Source organism: Parasteatoda tepidariorum, chromosome 4 (assembly GCF_043381705.1).
Source record: "Parasteatoda tepidariorum isolate YZ-2023 chromosome 4, CAS_Ptep_4.0, whole genome shotgun sequence".
Taxonomy (NCBI): domain Eukaryota; kingdom Metazoa; phylum Arthropoda; class Arachnida; order Araneae; family Theridiidae; genus Parasteatoda; species Parasteatoda tepidariorum.
The window spans coordinates 80,354,578-80,372,720 of NC_092207.1; the positions used below are offsets into that span (position 1 = coordinate 80,354,578).

At 30.8% G+C, this 18,143-nt stretch overlaps 1 protein-coding gene across 1 annotated transcript in view; it reads left to right on the forward strand.

Moving 5' to 3' along the window:
* Nucleotides 1-2,921: 2,921 nt before the first annotated feature.
* LOC107439538 (uncharacterized) overlaps nt 2,922-18,143 on the forward strand; it is a 79,452-nt gene continuing 64,230 nt past the window's right edge. Inside the window, exon 1 of the mRNA XM_043041545.2 lies at nt 2,922-3,126. Coding sequence (XP_042897479.2) covers nt 3,054-3,126 — 73 coding nt within the window. The 5' untranslated portion in view covers nt 2,922-3,053. The remainder of the gene's footprint in view (nt 3,127-18,143) is intronic.

The window sequence follows — 18,143 nt, forward strand, 5'->3', positions numbered from 1 at the left end:
GAGTTTGTTAGAGAACTTGAAGATTTTTTTCAACTATTTCATAATACCGATACATATTTTTTAAAAAGAGGTTATTAAGAACAAGTTAATCGCATCAATGTGCAAATAGAAATGATTGTAAAACAAGTCAAGTTTTAATAATTAAATTTTAGAATTGTTGAGAAAAAAAAAAGAAAACATCTTAGTTTAAAAAACAAATTTAAACTATAAGGAATCTTATTATTAAAATAAAATGTGAGGTTACATTGTATTATTTTCATGCCCTAAATTATGAATTGGGGGAGGGAAGAGAATTATAAGGAAATGGGAAAGCATCGGTGTATTTACAATTTTCGAGTGAGTTCAAATTGGAAGTGCTTCCGACATCAGTGACAATCTCATAGCATATGAAGACGCCAAGAGTGCGAACGCTGAGACGTGAATAGTTCAAATGGTTGTTGGTATTATGCATTTCGCCTATCGGCTGCTGGTAGCCGTGAAATGAAGGCTTAAGTAACTGGAAAACTTAAAATATTTTTGGATAACACACAAGAAAACAAAATCAGAATTTAGAAGAAGAAAAAAGGAATGAATAAATATTAGAGAATGCGAGGAATTTATTACCTATAAATGGATAGCATTAATTTATTCTCGTATTTAAGTCGAGGACTCTTTCTATTTAATGTAAGTAAATGAAAATCCTATCAAGTTATCAAAAACTATTCAAGCTATTTGGTTCTTATTTTGCCATTTGATATTAGACGAAACATCTTCAATACAAAGAAGTCTTAATTTGATACAAAAAAGTAATTATTCAAAAAGAGTATAAGTTTAAAGTTACGTAAATGGAACACAAAAATCATCATATATCCAATTCTTCTTAATTAAAATGACACTATTTTTGGGATTTTTTTCAATATGGAATTTTCTAGAGTGTCTCCTAGAATCCTAAAGTTAAGGAAGCAAATGTTATGATTTAGTAAACTCACACAACAAAAATAAAATTTCGTGGAAATTATAATTCGATTGTGTTGGTCTACTAGGGATCTTTCTCTAAATCCAATTAACTTAACGTTAGTAATAGTTGGCTGAAGATGTAGAATCGAGTGCCCCTTGTTTGGCGACACTTTTCTTCAGTTTTGCTGTAATCCCGTTTCTGGTTACCATGATATTCTTTGCCGTGTTTGCTTTCAATGACGTCACCTTTGGGTTACCGCAACTTTTATTTACCGTTATGTGATTGGTTCTTGGTTTATTTTCATTTATATTGATTCATTTTCAGGTAGGTAGGTACTTTAGTTAAGTCGAACTTGAACTGCACAATGGGCTATTTTATTACCGTCGTTGAACAGCCGACCTAATTTTTGTTTTTACGACTACTAATGCTCAGCTCCGTAGCCTTGTAAATTTGAACTAAATCCAGAAGACAAGGGAACTCCTAGATCAACTATCGGGAGAAATTTGCTTTCATGGAGGATTTTTTGATGGAACTGACCCGCATTTGTGTTACATGATGAAACAATGGAAGACCACGAAAACCTCCCTCGGTTAGCCTGACGGCAAGGGGACTCTAACCCATGATCCGTCTACCACTGAGGCTATTTAACGTCAGCTCTGTTGTCGATGAGAGCCGGGTGCGAAATTCGTATCGACCAGCCACCGCTGGTATTCGAAACCAGTTCACCTCATTGGAAGGCGAACGCTCGTCCTATGGGCTGGGAACCTAACCGTGTTTTTACACTTAGTTCTCTGCGGGACGGTTTATTTTCAAATCGTCAAAAATAAGAGATGCTCCGATTGCAAACTATTACCAATGCTTGATATAAAGATAAGTTTCGTACTAAGGTGCAAATTAATGGGAAAAACAGCTTGATTGTGGAAAAACTTCACTATAGTGAGTTCGTATTATTTTCGGTTCGGAATGATTACTGGGTTTAGTTGAACGGGTTTTAAGAAGGACGGGTATTCAACTTGTATAATATATGAAGAAAAATAACTTTATAAATATTTTTTTATAATTTTACATCTTTTTATGAATTAATTCATAAAGATATAAAAATGATCGTCAAATTATCATTGATCACCAAATATCTATACATTAGAATCCTTACCAAAATTTCAGTTTTAATACGTGCTAAGAATTGTGTATTTCTCTTGTGAGACAAAAAAATCATTCAATTTAAAAGGAAAGAAAAATTAACGCTTTTAAGAAAATTTGACGAATCATAAAAGGGGTAAATTCGAATATTTATCGAGGTAAACAATACAAGAACAATCAGAATTTTACGGGTCGGTCGATCAATATAATTTTCGTCCTGGCGTTAATACAGCAAAAGATTTTGCAATATTCCAATTGAATGCACAATTTTTATATAACAATTTATTTATTATCAATAAACAAAAAATGATAGTAGAAATCGTGGGATTTAGTGAATAAAGCGAGCAGGTAATATAATCTAATAAAATTTCAAAATTGCATCGTATTCAAGGGATTTCACTGCTGTTTTAATATTATTTAACGTTAAATATCAATAAAAAAAATTTGTCGATAGATTAATTTTTTTTAAATGCATAGTGATTTAATTAGAGTTAAAAGTAATTTAACTTTTGACATAATTATTAGTTTTATTCGCTTTAATACAGCTTTGGATAGTTATTCTCGGAATTATACTTAAAAAAAATGAATAAATTCAATAACTTTTCAGTTATATGATAAGGTCAGTCTCTTTGATTTAAAAAAAAGCGAGATGAATTAATGGACAGTGAAAGAATTTATGCTTTAAAAAAGTCATAACTCTCACGAAATCTATGCTTTCGAATAATTGAGCCGATTCAAATGCATTTTTGCCATTTGAAAAGCATTGGAAGTTTATTGGTAACCAGGGAGACTAATCGTAAACATCAACATCGACTGTTGTAAGTAAACGGAAAAGGGCCCCTTTTCAACACGAGGCCGATAACTAGGGCAATGAATGTAACTTTACGTAAACAGCTCGTGATTTTTTCTTCCCCTGGTAACTTCAATATTTTAGGTTGATTTTGGAATTCTTAGGAATGTGATATTTGATCGGGTGATGCGACTTTGGATGGTGATTTGGTTTCTTCAGATTCTGCGCACAAATAAAGCTCAAGATAATGCATCAACAGGTATCTAATGGAGATAATAAAACAACATCTCCATTTTTTAATTTTTTAAAAAAATTTCTTAAAATTCTTTTTTGAAGAATAGCTTGAATATTTCAGAATATTATGTAACTAATTGCTAAGGTTATTTTTTTTTAAAAAAATAGGGATATTATAACATTAATATTATTTCCAATAAGCCTATTTTACTGTAAGGTGGTGTTTTTTGTGCTTCGCGGCGGAAGTGTAAGCTTCTTGCGGCCACTTGAAATCAGATATGTGGAATCGGCAGTTGAAATCGACTACGATAATTCGACTACGACAGCTTAGAGAGTTCGACTCCGTTGCCGACTTAATTTAAAATTTTCATAGAATTTCAAGGAAGCATGAATATTATTACACAATAAATACAAATCTTAAAATATATATTTCCATTTTTATGTAAGATTTGAGTAGATGAGAGCTGCTTCTATCATTTTCAGATATAATTACATGTTATATNCAGCTTAGAGAGTTCGACTCCGTTGCCGACTTAATTTAAAATTTTCATAGAATTTCAAGGAAGCATGAATATTATTACACAATAAATACAAATCTTAAAATATATATTTCCATTTTTATGTAAGATTTGAGTAGATGAGAGCTGTTTCTATCATTTTCAGATATAATCACATGTTATATTTAACAAAATAAACTGAATTAAAATAATAATAATAATAAATTTTAAAAAATATATTTGTACTAAGTATTTTAAAATTGTGAAATTTAAAAAAAAAGATAAATTTTAAAAAATATATTTGTACAAAGTATTTTGAAATTGTGCAAAATCATTATAAGAAAAGAGCTAGATATTAATATTATATTTCACACTCAGGTATATAAACGTCTTTATCACAAAAAACGTTTGTTTAGCGAATATTCCTCAATTAAGAAACTATTACAAATGATACATAAAACCCATTAGCAATTTTTTTTAATTAAAATAATTTCGATTTTTGTGTTATGAATTTAAAAGATAACATTTCTTAAATTTAAAACGTAACGCAGATAATTTTTGATAAAGATTTTTCAATAGTTGTGACAATTTCTTGCTTTATTTTTCAATAATTTAGTTAAAAATAGGCTCAAAAGTGTTCAGATGTGATTAAGTTTGAGTTGAGTTATAATTTAAATAATTGTCGTAACATTTATTCCAGTAATTTTTGTGTTAATTTTAATTTGCAATTATAAATATTTGTTTAAATAACTTTCATGAAATCAGATTATTTTTTAAATACACTGTGTTTTTTCTTTTTAGTTTTTGTACATTATATTGTATATAATACAATGCACAAAATAAAAAACGGAGTACCTTAATAACTTTTAATCTAATGATTGGATCGTTGTGTACTAGAATGAAATCTAAGTGGCTTTATGGGCTAATAGAAAATATTACATTGTATAAAATTAGACACAGAAACGAACTTTTCTTGAATAAATACCAACCAATTTGTGATTTTTGATCTACAAAGTATGGGTAGTAGCTGCAATCTGGGAAATATGGTCCGCATAATTTAGGAGAATAGTCGAAAGTTTGAGAAGTACACCTCAATGTTTATTTTAATTTTTGCATATTTCATCCCATCGCCAAATCTATTTAAACGTATCAAAAAAATTTTGCACGCAATTATAAAATTTTCATATTAAAAAAATAATTCAATTAAAGAAACTGTAAAGAATTATTTCTTATTTTTATTATTTAATTTAAAAAAGGTAAAAAAAATTTAATTGTAGAATATATGCATGCTTTAAGATATACAATTTTAGACAACAAATACAATTTTTTTTATAACCATCGTCGACTCGATTTTTTGGGTTTATGATTATTAATGTCCAACTCCGTAGCCTTGTAATTTTGAATCCCATCCAGAAGACAAGGCAACTCCTGGATCAAGTATTGGGAGAAATTTGGTTTGGTGGAAGACTTTTTTTGATAGAACTAACCTGCACTTGTGTTAAACGGAGAGAAAAACCACGAAAACATGCCACTGTTAGCCTAACGGCAAGGGGACTTTAACCCATAATCCGTCTACCACTGAGGATATTTTACGTCAGCACTGTGTGTTTTATGTCAGCACAATATTTTTCTGACTTACTTTGGACAATACTTTGAATAATACTTTTCTAATAGTTCTTGAGTAGCGTAATTTTAAAAAGAAAACCTTTTTGAAATTTTATTAACCAGAAACTATATTGCGCCTGATTTAGTTTAAATTTAGGCTTTTTTTCTGAAAAATTTAAATATTTAAAAAACGGAGAAAAATTTGTGTACCTTACAGTTCAAAACTGATTCAAACCTTTTTTAAATTAAATAATAATCAAATATTTAAGTGATTATATTTTGTACGGAATTATCTTGGAGCGAAAGAGTTTTATTATTGTGTACAAAAATATAAATATATTTAATGACTATAATAATAATCATTATTTTTTTAAGGCTAATAAGACTTCATATTTAAAAATGATATCAAAAAGTATAATAAATATTTTTATGATCAGTTTATTTGCGAACAATATATAAAATATTTAAAGTACGAAAATTTAAAAAAAAAAGAAAACAAATGAAGAACTTTTCAAATTATTAATTTCATTTTATGTTTAATTTAGCAAAATTGCTACTAATGTTACATTATTGTTTATATATTGCACAATTTATAAACAGTAACACCTAAAGGCCTGGTTTCTTAGAACAGGACGCCGTCAGCTGGAAATCAGCGTTAATCTCTGATTGGTTCATTTGTGAGNCAATTACATCTCGACTGGCCTGCAAAATCACCTGACTTCAACTCCTCCACGTGTGTTTTTAATGTTGCTTTCTTAATGTTTCCGTGTTATGTTATCCCTTAACTATTAATAATTTATTTCAAGCTAATTATTATTTTAAACATTTTAAGGTATCGAACTGGGTTCAATGCTATTTCTTTAAAATAACCTTAAATATAAAATTAACAGGGGTCCTAAAATGATAAATATAAAGTAAATATTTTTTCAAAATAAGAGCAAATTTAAACCTAAAAAAATAAATTTTTTTTAATGTCACATTAACAACGTTGCATCAACATGAGTATCAAAATAATTTTTTTTCTAAATCGATACAATGATTGCTTGTGTTTCGAACTAAAAATTTTACTATAAAAATTTTTAAACATGCAATGAAATAGAGCTGATAGATTTTTTAAGGAAAAACTCTGAACAATCTGTAGAAATTATTGAGTTATGCTAGTATTGACTGAACATGACATCTTTAAGTTAAACTAACTATTTATTCAGTATACTACAAAAAGAAACAAAATGGAACGATGATCGTAATATATATATATAAAATAATAAAGAGCACGGGCTTCATACGTGAAAGTTAAATTAGTAGTGCTGATGTGTTCCCAGATTTCCTAAATATGTAAATACCAATGTTTTTTCTTTCTTATTAACACATCTACATCAATACAATCTTACTTAAAGTGTGATAAAAATTGTAAATTCTCACTTAAAAATTAGCTTTTAGTGTAAGACATCGATAACATTATATAAGATCTGCATACAAAGTTTCAAAGGATTCTATATTAAACTTTTTTTGTGATGAGGGTTAGCGTAAAAAGATTTTCTCAAAATCAGCGTTTTTCTGAAAACTTATATATAAAAATCTGTAATTGAAAAAAAAAAAAATAATAAGACTTCACTTCAAAAGATCGGAGAACAAAAAGTTAGAAAACTAATGAATAGACGTTCAAATATAGATAATAATAATAATAATAATAAAAAAAGAAACTGCCGAATTTCATCTAGTCGGTAGCCTTAAATATTTTATATTCTCATTAAGTAAATCCGTGAAATGCGTGTAATCTATAATGCAAAGAGTATTCCGTAAAGTTCATTGGACTTTCTTAATAAGTACTTTTAGAATATTTGTGAAAAACGAGAAAAAAAGTATGCACTTCGGAGGTAGCAAAATAGTACTTACGCAAAGGAAATACTAAAACGATATTCACTTTTGACTTATCACCGTGCAGGAGAACAGAAGCAATAAATAACGAGACAGGTTTGATTTCAGGAGGACCAGCGAGGAGTTAAAAGACGTAACATTAGAAGTAACTTTCGAACTTTCAAACATAAATTAAACCTGTTTAATTTTTATTACATTCGCCTTCCACCATAGTAATTTGTAGATTTCCAAAATCTTATTGACTTTACTTTGTTAAAACCAATCAATTAATTAATTGAATAATTTTGCGAATCCCAATGTGTATGTTTTTTGTTTGTTTTTGTTTTCATACTTTGTTCGATTCTAAAAATATATATCAAGGGTGGTCTTTACGGAACACCATGTATAATACTGATATTTTTTTTAATAATACATAAATACATCAAGAATTTTAGAACATATTCCCATCTATAAATAAAATCTTATATTTGAATTTAAAGGTATTCAGATGAAAATTTGTAGCGTAACATATAAAGAGCTTATAATTTCATAAATTGATAGGAATGTAGCGAGAAAAAAATACGAATTGTTTAAACAAAAGTAAATGGAATAATATAATTTGTAAAATCTGTTTTTTTTTCTCCTGTACTTAAATCGAGTAAATTAAGCCAGCAATTTGTAACTGTTCACTAATAGTTTCGCATATAATAAATATTTCATTATAGATAACGCTAGTGAAAAAAATTCCAAGCCTTTTCGTTTCCTTCTAGAAAATGCTGCAAATCTTTATATTCTTTACCTTTGTTAATAAGATGGTGAAATTGGAAACAAAAATTTCATTTTCTTTTGATAGTCCGGTTGTTGGTATATCCGATGATGATAAAGATGTATAAAAGATAAATTTTTAAAGGGCATTGCAATACATTCTATTGAAAATTCATGAATGCTTTTTTAAAGTGTTAAATTTTGAAGTACATCGTAAAAAAATTAAAGGAGTTTTAGGTATGTCGTCTTAAAAAGGAAGTAGAGGAAAGTTGCCTAAATCATCCTTTTGAACTTTTAAATTTTTGCTGACAATTACTTTTGATATATTTTAATAATTAAATACAGTTATTCAGTTACTTATATTATTTTCTTTGTAATAATAGCTATGCACTAAGTATTAAAAATTAATTATTTTAGCAAGTGGTGCGATTTACGAAGCCGACTGCCTAATTCTTACCACTTGATCCCTAAATCATATCAATCTCAAAAATATTGAATATTTATAATTAAGAAAATAAGTAGACAATGTATGACCCCCAAATAAATAGTTTGGTAGCATAATAAGAAATGTGATATTAAATTTTTAAACCGTTACAAGTATAGTAACAGTATCATGGCCTATGAAATATTAATGGTAAATGATTTCGGCAACTACATAACGCTTTAAATAAAGTGTTTTAAGACTTAAACAATAATTAAATAGCAAGGAAACAAATAGAACATTACAGAATAATTTGTTCAAGAATTATATGATGTATTTAATAGCCTTTACAATACTTTAGTTCTACTATATCATAGATTCTCAACTTTTTTTACGTTGCCGCCCCCCTAAGAGTCAGAAAAAATCTCAACGCCCCCCTTTGTGAAAATCCAGTTATTTAGAGCATGGGGAGGGAGGGATGTGTGCTGAATTAAAAGTGGCAAAATTTTTAAGGCAAGTAATTGCAATCTATTTGTTATAATCAAAATAATTACAGTAATGAAAAAATACACCTGAGACACCTATGCTTAATAAGAGTCATTTATTCTTAATAAGATAGTTAAAAAACTTACTCTAAAAAGTAGTATCAACGAAACAATCAAGTAACTAAGCTCCCCGGACAAAAAATTAGTCACCCTAGTTCTCAAGCACCGATGTATCGTTGGATTTTGTTAGATAATGCAGTGGTCAAGTGACAAGCTCAATTGAGTGCACACTGCTTCAACGTGATCAAAGGCAAGTAGTTATCAGTGAGATATTTTTGTTTGAAGCGGAAATTGAGTGTAAATATGGATAAGTGTAAGGATGTGATCGAGTGGCAAAAAGGGGCATTTGTGTTTGGCCACGCAAATGGTCATACGGTGAACGAGGTTGCTGGATTTGTTGGTATTTCGATATTGACTGTCAAACATGTCTACAAGCAGTGGTGTAATACATGTGGTTAAGAAGGACGACGTCAGAATTATGGCCGAAAAAAGATCGTGCATAAAAGGGGGGGGGGAGACGTACTCCCCCCCCTTTGTCAATCGAAATCGCTTCCAAACCTGACAGGAATTACTTCAGTTAGTAAATGAAGGTCCATCCCAACCTGTTAGGGAGAGAACATTGCAACTAGAACTGCATACAAGGAACATTTGGAGTCGAACATCTCGCAAGAGACAATTGCTCACACAGGCACATAGAGCTGCTTGACTTCAGTGGGCTAGATGTCACCGAACGTGGACAGTTGTTGACTGGTGGAATGTAATACGGTCTGATGAATCACATTTTTGCCTTTATTCAAAAGGCGCACATCGTCGAGTGCAACGAAGAGTAGATAAAGCATTTCATCCTGACTGTGTGCTAGGTCAGGTTCAGGCCGAAGATGGATCTGTCATGTTTTGGGGGCGTTTTTCTTATTATGGAGTGCGCCCCCTCACTGAGGTGGCCACTAGCATGAACCAAGATGTTTATTTTAACGTTCTGGATTATTAGATATTGCTTTTCAGTCAACATCTTCATGAGGAGTGTGTTGTCGATATCCCTAGTTTTCAAGATGACAACAACAAAATTCATCGGGCTGGATGAGTATTTGACTGGTTTTATAAGCACTTAGACACTCAATTACATCTAGACTGGCCTGCAAAATCACCTGACTTCAACTCCATTGAAAATTTGTGGGACATGTTGGAATAACGTGTAAAATGCCGAAATCAGCATCCTCACAATTTGGAGGATTTGCGCGATCGAATCCATAGCGAGTGGCTTGAACTGGATTCGACGCACCTCCAAAACCTTGAAAATCTTGTGGACTCACTTCCTAACCGATTCCAGGCTGTTATTAAATCCAAAGGCGATGTTACTTGCTGTTAAATGATGTTTTTCATGATTTCTCCAAGGGTGACTAATTTTTTGTCCTTTGTGCTTATGTCAGTGAGATGATTGTGCTTGGTTCAGGGCCAGTTACTTAACGTTTGGTTCAATATTTTCAAAGAGGTAAAGACGCAAGTCTCCTCTTTACACAATTTTGAGTCAACTGTTTGTGACTAGATACGTCACATCACTGAATCTTCGTCCCACAAGGTAGAAGGAAGGAAAGGCTATTAAATGCTACCTTGAAGCCAAAATTCTGTAAAACGATTACTATTTCAAAGCTTCATTAGTTGAAAGTTCTACCAATTCCTTCTGAATCTGAACCTCTGCTGTTTCAATATTCACAAAAGGGTTCGTAACCCATTAAGGGACTTCCAGGGACAAAACATCTTCAAAATGTCAGAAAATTCAATGTACAAAGACTCAAGGTTATTACAATATTCTTGTGTATCATCAGAGAGAATTTCACCATTCTTTATTCCGATAAGATTGGAAATTGGCTAAACTTATTCCTACCAAAATTCTGCTTCCACAAAATGAGTTTTTTTAGAAAGGCAGAAATAGCTGATTTTGTAGTGATCAAATTGAGCTCGTCGCCTTGAAATTGTAAATTAACACCATTAAATTTTACAAATAAATCCGTCATGTATTCAAGGAACTCAAGCACAGAGTCGAAAATATTCCAAAACCTATTGAGACAGGCGTTTTTGGAAAGCTTGCGAATCTCAGTGTGTAGTAGCAAGCGATTGAATTTTTCATCGTTTTTCTTGCACAGCTCTCTGAATAATCAATCGTTGAGAGTATTACTGCGAATTTTCATCACAGCAGAGATCGACATATTGCAATGACTGATGCAAATGGTCTCTGGGATTTTTTCCAACTAAATGCTGTCTGTGAATCACGCAGTGGACAGCTAAAATATCTGGTACTTGGCCATCAATTATGGGAGGAGTTTTCTAGGTATCTTTGTCTTGGGAGGGGTACCTCCCTCTTCAAAATGGGGTTAAACCTACAATGTCAACCAACCATTGCAGTAGCTCCATCAGTGGCAACAGACACAATATTCGAAGGAGGAATGTTTTTCTCTATAAAATAATCTTTGACAGTATTAAAAATAGATTTACCTTCGGTATCTTCAATCAGGTTTTTTGCAAAAAGCATCTCTTGAATAATTTTTCATTCCTTCATAAATCGGAAGTACGCCAACAGTAAAGCCTCATTACTTGGCAAGGTTGACTCATTAACTTGAAGGGAAATACGTTGGACATCAAAAGTTTGCATAAGTAAACTTCAATGTCTTCAGCCATCTCATCAATCCGGTGCAACACTGTATCGTTCCGAATCCGAACTTCAAGTACGTGGCACTGTATTGACGACACTTTTTTTATTAACCGACATTGTAGGCAGCAGCAAAATACAAACGAGGAAAGAAAATAAACTATATCTTAAAATCAATAGATAATTTACGCTGAAGAACAAATCGCGCAAGTACCTGGTCAAATAATCAATGAAATTGAATCAAAACTGGGGAAAAAACTGAAAGGGAGCGAACGAAAACCATCATAAGAACCATCAAATCAAACATTCATACTGAAAGCGCCTGCACTTCAATTTTCGCCAAATGGCTTGAATAAGCCAGAAGCAAAAACAACTCACTCATGCCCTGCGATAGTTCGGATTGGAGAATAGTTGTCAAGTTCGTTTTACTGCTGGTACAAATGGTGTATCGGATAATTTCAATTTATTATATTAATTTAATTATTTTTCATTAATATTAATTTTTGATTTACTCTATTTATTAAATTAATTTTAATTTAATAATTTTATTTAGAAGTTTTAAAAATGAATTTGAATGCTCATCACCCCCCTACCACCCAAAACATACCTACCGTCCCCCTACTGCCCAAAACAAGTTCACCGCCCCTCAGCATTTGTTCACCACCCCCCAGGGGGCGGTATCGCCCCCGTAGAGAATCAGTGTACTATAGCCTTATGCAGGATGTTCAAAAATTAAATTGAAAACTTATAGTAGTGACTTGATTCTTCTGCATGAATCTCCACGTGAAAAAAAGGCTTCCTAATTTTTCCACTACAGCTCTACATATTGCATCTTAAGAAATCAGAGGTGGTACGATTTAGGCAACATTCTTCTATATTTCGAAAATTAAGCAGGGGTTAGATAAATGAGAAGAGAAGTGTGCGAGTTAAGACATCTCTATATATCGCATCTAATCTCTATATATCGATCTCTACATATCGCATCTTTAGAAAACGCCATACCGCGGGAGAAGAATTCTCTTTCTCAAAAATTCTCTTTCATCTCTATAACTAATTTAAAATTAAAATGTTAGAAAAAGTGAGTTCAGGCAAGCCTAGAGTACGCCATGAAGTCTTAAATACTAAAAAGAAATGTTTAAAATATTAAAATTAAAAGAAATTATGAGATGATAGCTTAGGAATACGCAATTGACAAGTTCTCTTCGAATTGTTTGTCTGCATTTTGACATTTTGAATTTTTTTTCTCCAGCAATTGAAACTTCATGGCTTACTATAGGTTTGTCAGAACTCACTTTGTTTATATTTTGAATTTGTAATGGAAGTGAAAGAGAGTTAGCGACAGAAAGTTTCTTCCGTGGCACGGCGTGCTCTTAAGAAATCTGAGATGGTACGATTTAAACAACTTCCCTCTATATTTCAAAAACTAAGCGTTTACGTCAAGGCTAAGTTAGGCATAAATAGATGCCCGAGGGAAGTGTGAAGAGAAGTGATCGAGTTGTCTAAGGCATCAAATTTGATGTTATTACTTAAATAGTAATTTGTATCTGCACAAAAGGAAAAAAAAGCTTTATGCATATCCAAAAGGTAGTTTTGGATATGCATAAAATATAAGTATCCTGTCCTTAATGAGAAAGCACGGAGATTTGATATCTGTGTCTTGCTGAATCTTTTCAGAAGTTTTTCTTTAAGGAGCAAAACGTCTTCGAAAATAAATATCGATAAAAAAGAGTTGTTAGATTGAGTTTAATTCCACGATTTAAAATGTTATGTTATGTATAGTAAGATCATCCATCGAACTAAATGAATTCACAACATTTTCGAATGCGAATCGTAATTTCTTTTACTTATAGATCCCCTTATTTATTAAAAAGCCGCGATAGCTCATCGGTTAAGGCACTGCGCTATCGTAGTGAAGAACTGGGGTTCGATTCTTGGTGATGGCTTGAATCCTATCCAGCTTCAGAACAATGGGTACCAGACGGTCTAGGCAGTCGGTGCGCAATGCTGACCGCATTTCTGCCATAATGCAATTAATCACAAAGTGGTGGAGCCTTAATTCCAATGACTCCCATTGCTCACAATGGGCTATTCCGAGAATCTTTTACTTTTTGCTTATATTTTTAGTATTAATTGCATTTAAAATACCGCAATTTATTTCAAGCATGAGTTGTATGAACTGTGTTTCTGCTTCCATCATTTACTTTCATGATTTCTGTTTCGTAGTCTGACACACCTGAAACATAAGATCTATGCGTTAGATACTAAATATTATACAATAATCAATTGTTATATGAATGGACTATTTGAAAGTTGATAAGGAATGTGGAAAAGTTTGGGAATCCCTAGTTTACAGTATCGGCCATAACGGACACTTTATTGTTCTTGAGATTTTTTTTATTTACTAATTTAAATTTAGATCAAAGCTTGTAGAATAATTTAAAAGTAAACATTTATAGTTTTAGTTTGAAATTCTGAAAATTTATGTAAATTTTTCTAAAATTCTGTCAGATAATAACTCTGCGTCTTTCTTGAAATAATCACACTGACTCCCTAAACTGGTATTTGATTTTTCGATTTCTAAACTACTGATTGTTAACTAAGAAAATTAAAATTTCAATTAATAACTCTTTGAAATTCTCTATCTCTTTTAAAAATTCAAAAATATGTGACTTGAGGTTATTATCATTAAGTCTAAAGTAAAACTTTTCTGGAAAAAAGTTCTGTTAAATCTTCATTATTTTCAGAAAAAAAACACATTTTCTAAAACTAATTTTCCAGATTTGAATGTTTTTTTTTAATTAAAAAATAACGCTTAATTCTCATTTGATATTGACGAACTTCTAATATTAAAATCTTCGCAATCACGAAAGAGGAGCTGAACATCAGAATTTTCTAAAGTATGACTATTAAAAAAAATATCCATAAAAGTCTTTTTTAAAAAAAATCGAAATAATGTAGGATTATGTTAATATCAAGTAAATATAAAAACACCTCTCATGCATATGTAACCGCATACGCAGCGCAAAAATATCGGAAACACGCAAAATTTAGATATATCATTTCAGTAGATTTCGTGTTAGCAGTTTATCAATATTTAAGTTGGATAAGTATCTCTCTAATCATACCGTCAGAAAAATATATAAATTAGTTCACGCAACTTCATAAATTTAATTTACTAAATAAAAAAAAATTTAGAGTAACGCAATTTTGGTTTAATGAGGTTTTTTTCAATCCTACCAATAGCAGAACAATAATTTGATAGTTGATATCTACCAATATGTAAAATTTCTATGTTTAAAAAGTAACGGGCCTAAAAATTGGGTCTGATCAATTTTAAAAATTGACACGGACCAATTTTTAGGAACCTGCAAGTTTATGGAATAGAAAGGGTCGTTGCAGCAGAGCTTTGCTTTTAAGAAATTACATAATAATTATTATTATCAGTTCAGTATTTTTTATTATTATTTGTGCTAAGATGTTGTTGACCTGAAAACTCATAAAAATGTACTTAAAAAGCAAAAATGAAAGAATCTAGAAACCATTAAGATGAATTTAAAATTAAAGGTAATGTCCTTAGAAAAATGATTTATATTAGCTTTTTTTTATTAAAAAATAATTATAAATCGTAACTTGTATTTATTATTTCAGTAAAAAATAAGTTGATGACTAAAATATACACCGAAGAGCCTTTACATTATGACCACCCTGCTAATAACAAGTAGGATCACCTTTAGCCCTCAAAACTGCTAGCATCCGCCGTGGCATTGATTCCACAAGGTGCTGATAGGTAGTCTGAGGTATCTGGTACCAAGAGCTCACCAACTGGTCCTGCAATTCCCTCACATTACGAGGGAGTAGCGTGGCAGCACGAATTTTGTTTTCCAAGTAGGACCACAAATGCTCTATTGGATTAAGGTCAGGTGAATTTGGGGGCCAAGACATGACTTGAAAGTCACTGGAATGTTCCTCGAACCAATCCATGACGATTCGACCCTTATGACATGGTGCATTATCCTATTGGTAAACACCATACCCCGCAGGAAAAACTGTTGCCATGAATGGGTGAACCTGATCTGCAACTATGTTCAAGTTGCTTACAGACGTCAGGGACTATGAGGATTATGGGTCCTAATGTACCCCATGAAAACATTGTTCCTGGGCGAGAAACCATGAAATCTTGGGCGAGCCCATTGTTATAGATGGAGGGTGGTCATAATGTAATGGCTCTTCGGTGTATAAGTAATTTATTAATGAAATGCAACGTAAATAAATACCTAAGGGGAATAAATATTATTATTATTTTCATTTTTTAGCAGCAATCTTCAAAAATAGCAAAATTGCATTGCATTATGAAATGCTTTTTAATGTTCTTCAAATTAAGACGTCAGATTTTTTTCTTCAAATTAAGACGTCAGATTTCAATTAAAATAGTTACGTTCAGTGCAAAATTTACACAAATTTATAAATAAAAAATGTAATCATAACAAAAGGCTCTTAACATGGTTTTTCGAAGCTCTGTCGGCAAGCAAAATAAAAAAGCCACAGTTTAAGTGCCTTACACTTGAAGTTTTAAGCGATATATATCATCTTGTCTTCAATAATTATCTAGGCTTTACAAGTAACTTAAATGTTTTAAAAGTTATTAAACTTTTTAAAAAATCGCCATTTTGGAGACATTTTTCAAAGAAAAAAAATCTGACTTAAAAATAGATAAATAACGCTCCGTTAAGGAAAAAAAAAAGTGCAAAAATAAAAAATTGTACTTTATCCTCGCCTAGATTATAATCAATTTGATATTTTTGCTGATATTGTTATACAAAAGTTATGAAATGAGAATAATTTCTTACAAATTCATCAAAAATGAAACAGGGGGCGGCAATTCACTTTGTGTTTAGAAGAATGTAAAATGACTACTTTTGTTATCATAAAATAACATAAAAAAGTAAATATGCTAATTCGTCAATTTCTTTTATACTTTTCGTTATGAGTGAGTCACAAACACGCATTACGCTAAGCGGGTGCATGCCTGAATTCAAAAAGCATGCACGCACAAGGTTAGCCATGCGTTTATTCCATCTGCAATATACAGCTTCTCACAGAAAATGGACAATAAATGTTGCATTTTGATTTTTATAATAGGTTATTGATCAATTCTAATGATAATTATTGATGTACAGTTAACGAGAAAAAAAGACACGTGCTAGGCTTTTATCTCAAAAATTCAAGTGAGTGATCTCAAATATGATTTTTAGTAAGTGTTGACGATAATCTAAGTTTCAAAATGAGAGAAAAGAAAGTAATATTTCTGAAAAAAGGGATTATGATTTCTGACCCCCAACGTAATTTTTAAAGATTATTTATTATTTTATTTAATAATAGTCAAAATAATTTTTGAAGCGTAAGATATATAAATTTTTTCATCATTTCAAGGAGAGCAATTTTACAAGGAAAAATACAAAATTTGATCAAAACGAGTTTTGAATATACGAACAAATTTTGGCTATTTGACCGATTTCGTTCAAATTTTGTGTTTTGCCCTATAAATTACACTCCTTAAAATGTTCTAAAATTGTATATCTTATATTTTTCTACTATTATTAAATAAGAATAATAAATTATTAAAGTAATTTTTTGCAGGGAATTGTCTTAGAATAAACGCATTATATAATTGTGTCTAAAACCTATTCATAATCAATTTTAAGTAGGTTGCCTAAAAATAATTTTTTCTATTAAGTATCTGATGTAAAAAAATTATACAAGTTATTTCTCTTATTGATACTTAATCAACTTTTGACATTTGAAAAATATCGTTTAATTCAATAATCATTCATTTAAATTAAAAGAAAACCGCTTTCATGGCTAATAAAAAAAAAAAAAATTTGCCTTTAAATTAATAAGTTTTTACCCGAAAAGTATCAGTCACCAAACCATTAAGAACAAGCAAACAACAATCTTAATAAGTTTTTTTATTCGATCTTATCGCATTTTAAGATGAGCATATGTTAGCGTGACGATATAAATTTATAGAAATAGAGCAGCAAATGGTAAACTTTACATCCATTGCATCTTACGCATTAATTATAGAAAATAAAAAATTCATTCTTTTTGTATGTTGTATAACACAATAAATTTTCTTCCCATAGCAACTACCAAAACAATCACATCTTTTTAATAATGAGTTTTAAACTAAAAAAACATCTAGATTTTTTTTTTTCTAAATTGCTCTGAAATACTTTTTGTTTATGTGTAAAAATATGCGTGGTTTTTGCTAACGACCCATATCGCGGTATAGAATAGTATTTAGTTATACGCTTAATATATTTCAAAGCACTTTCAAATTCTTTTAAATGAATGTATGTAGGCCATTTTGCGGAATAGAACAATAAAATACTTTGCGTGTTCTATGCAAATTGTAAAAATAAAATACCTAGTCACGAAACAGTTTTAGTTTTTAGAATCAGTTGCTCAGTTTGGTACATAAAACAAATACTATTATATTACACGTGCTGTTTTTTTGGAAATGTTCCGAAACAAATGTATGTATAAACACATAACACTCCTTTTGTAGGCATTTATAGCATAGGGTAAGCCGACCAGCGTCCTCGAAAAAACTCACTGTCTTATCCTTCCCATTTAATATTCTGAGAACAAAAATTCTTCCCAAAATATTTTCTAACGGAAATAATAATTTTTAAATAATTGGAAATG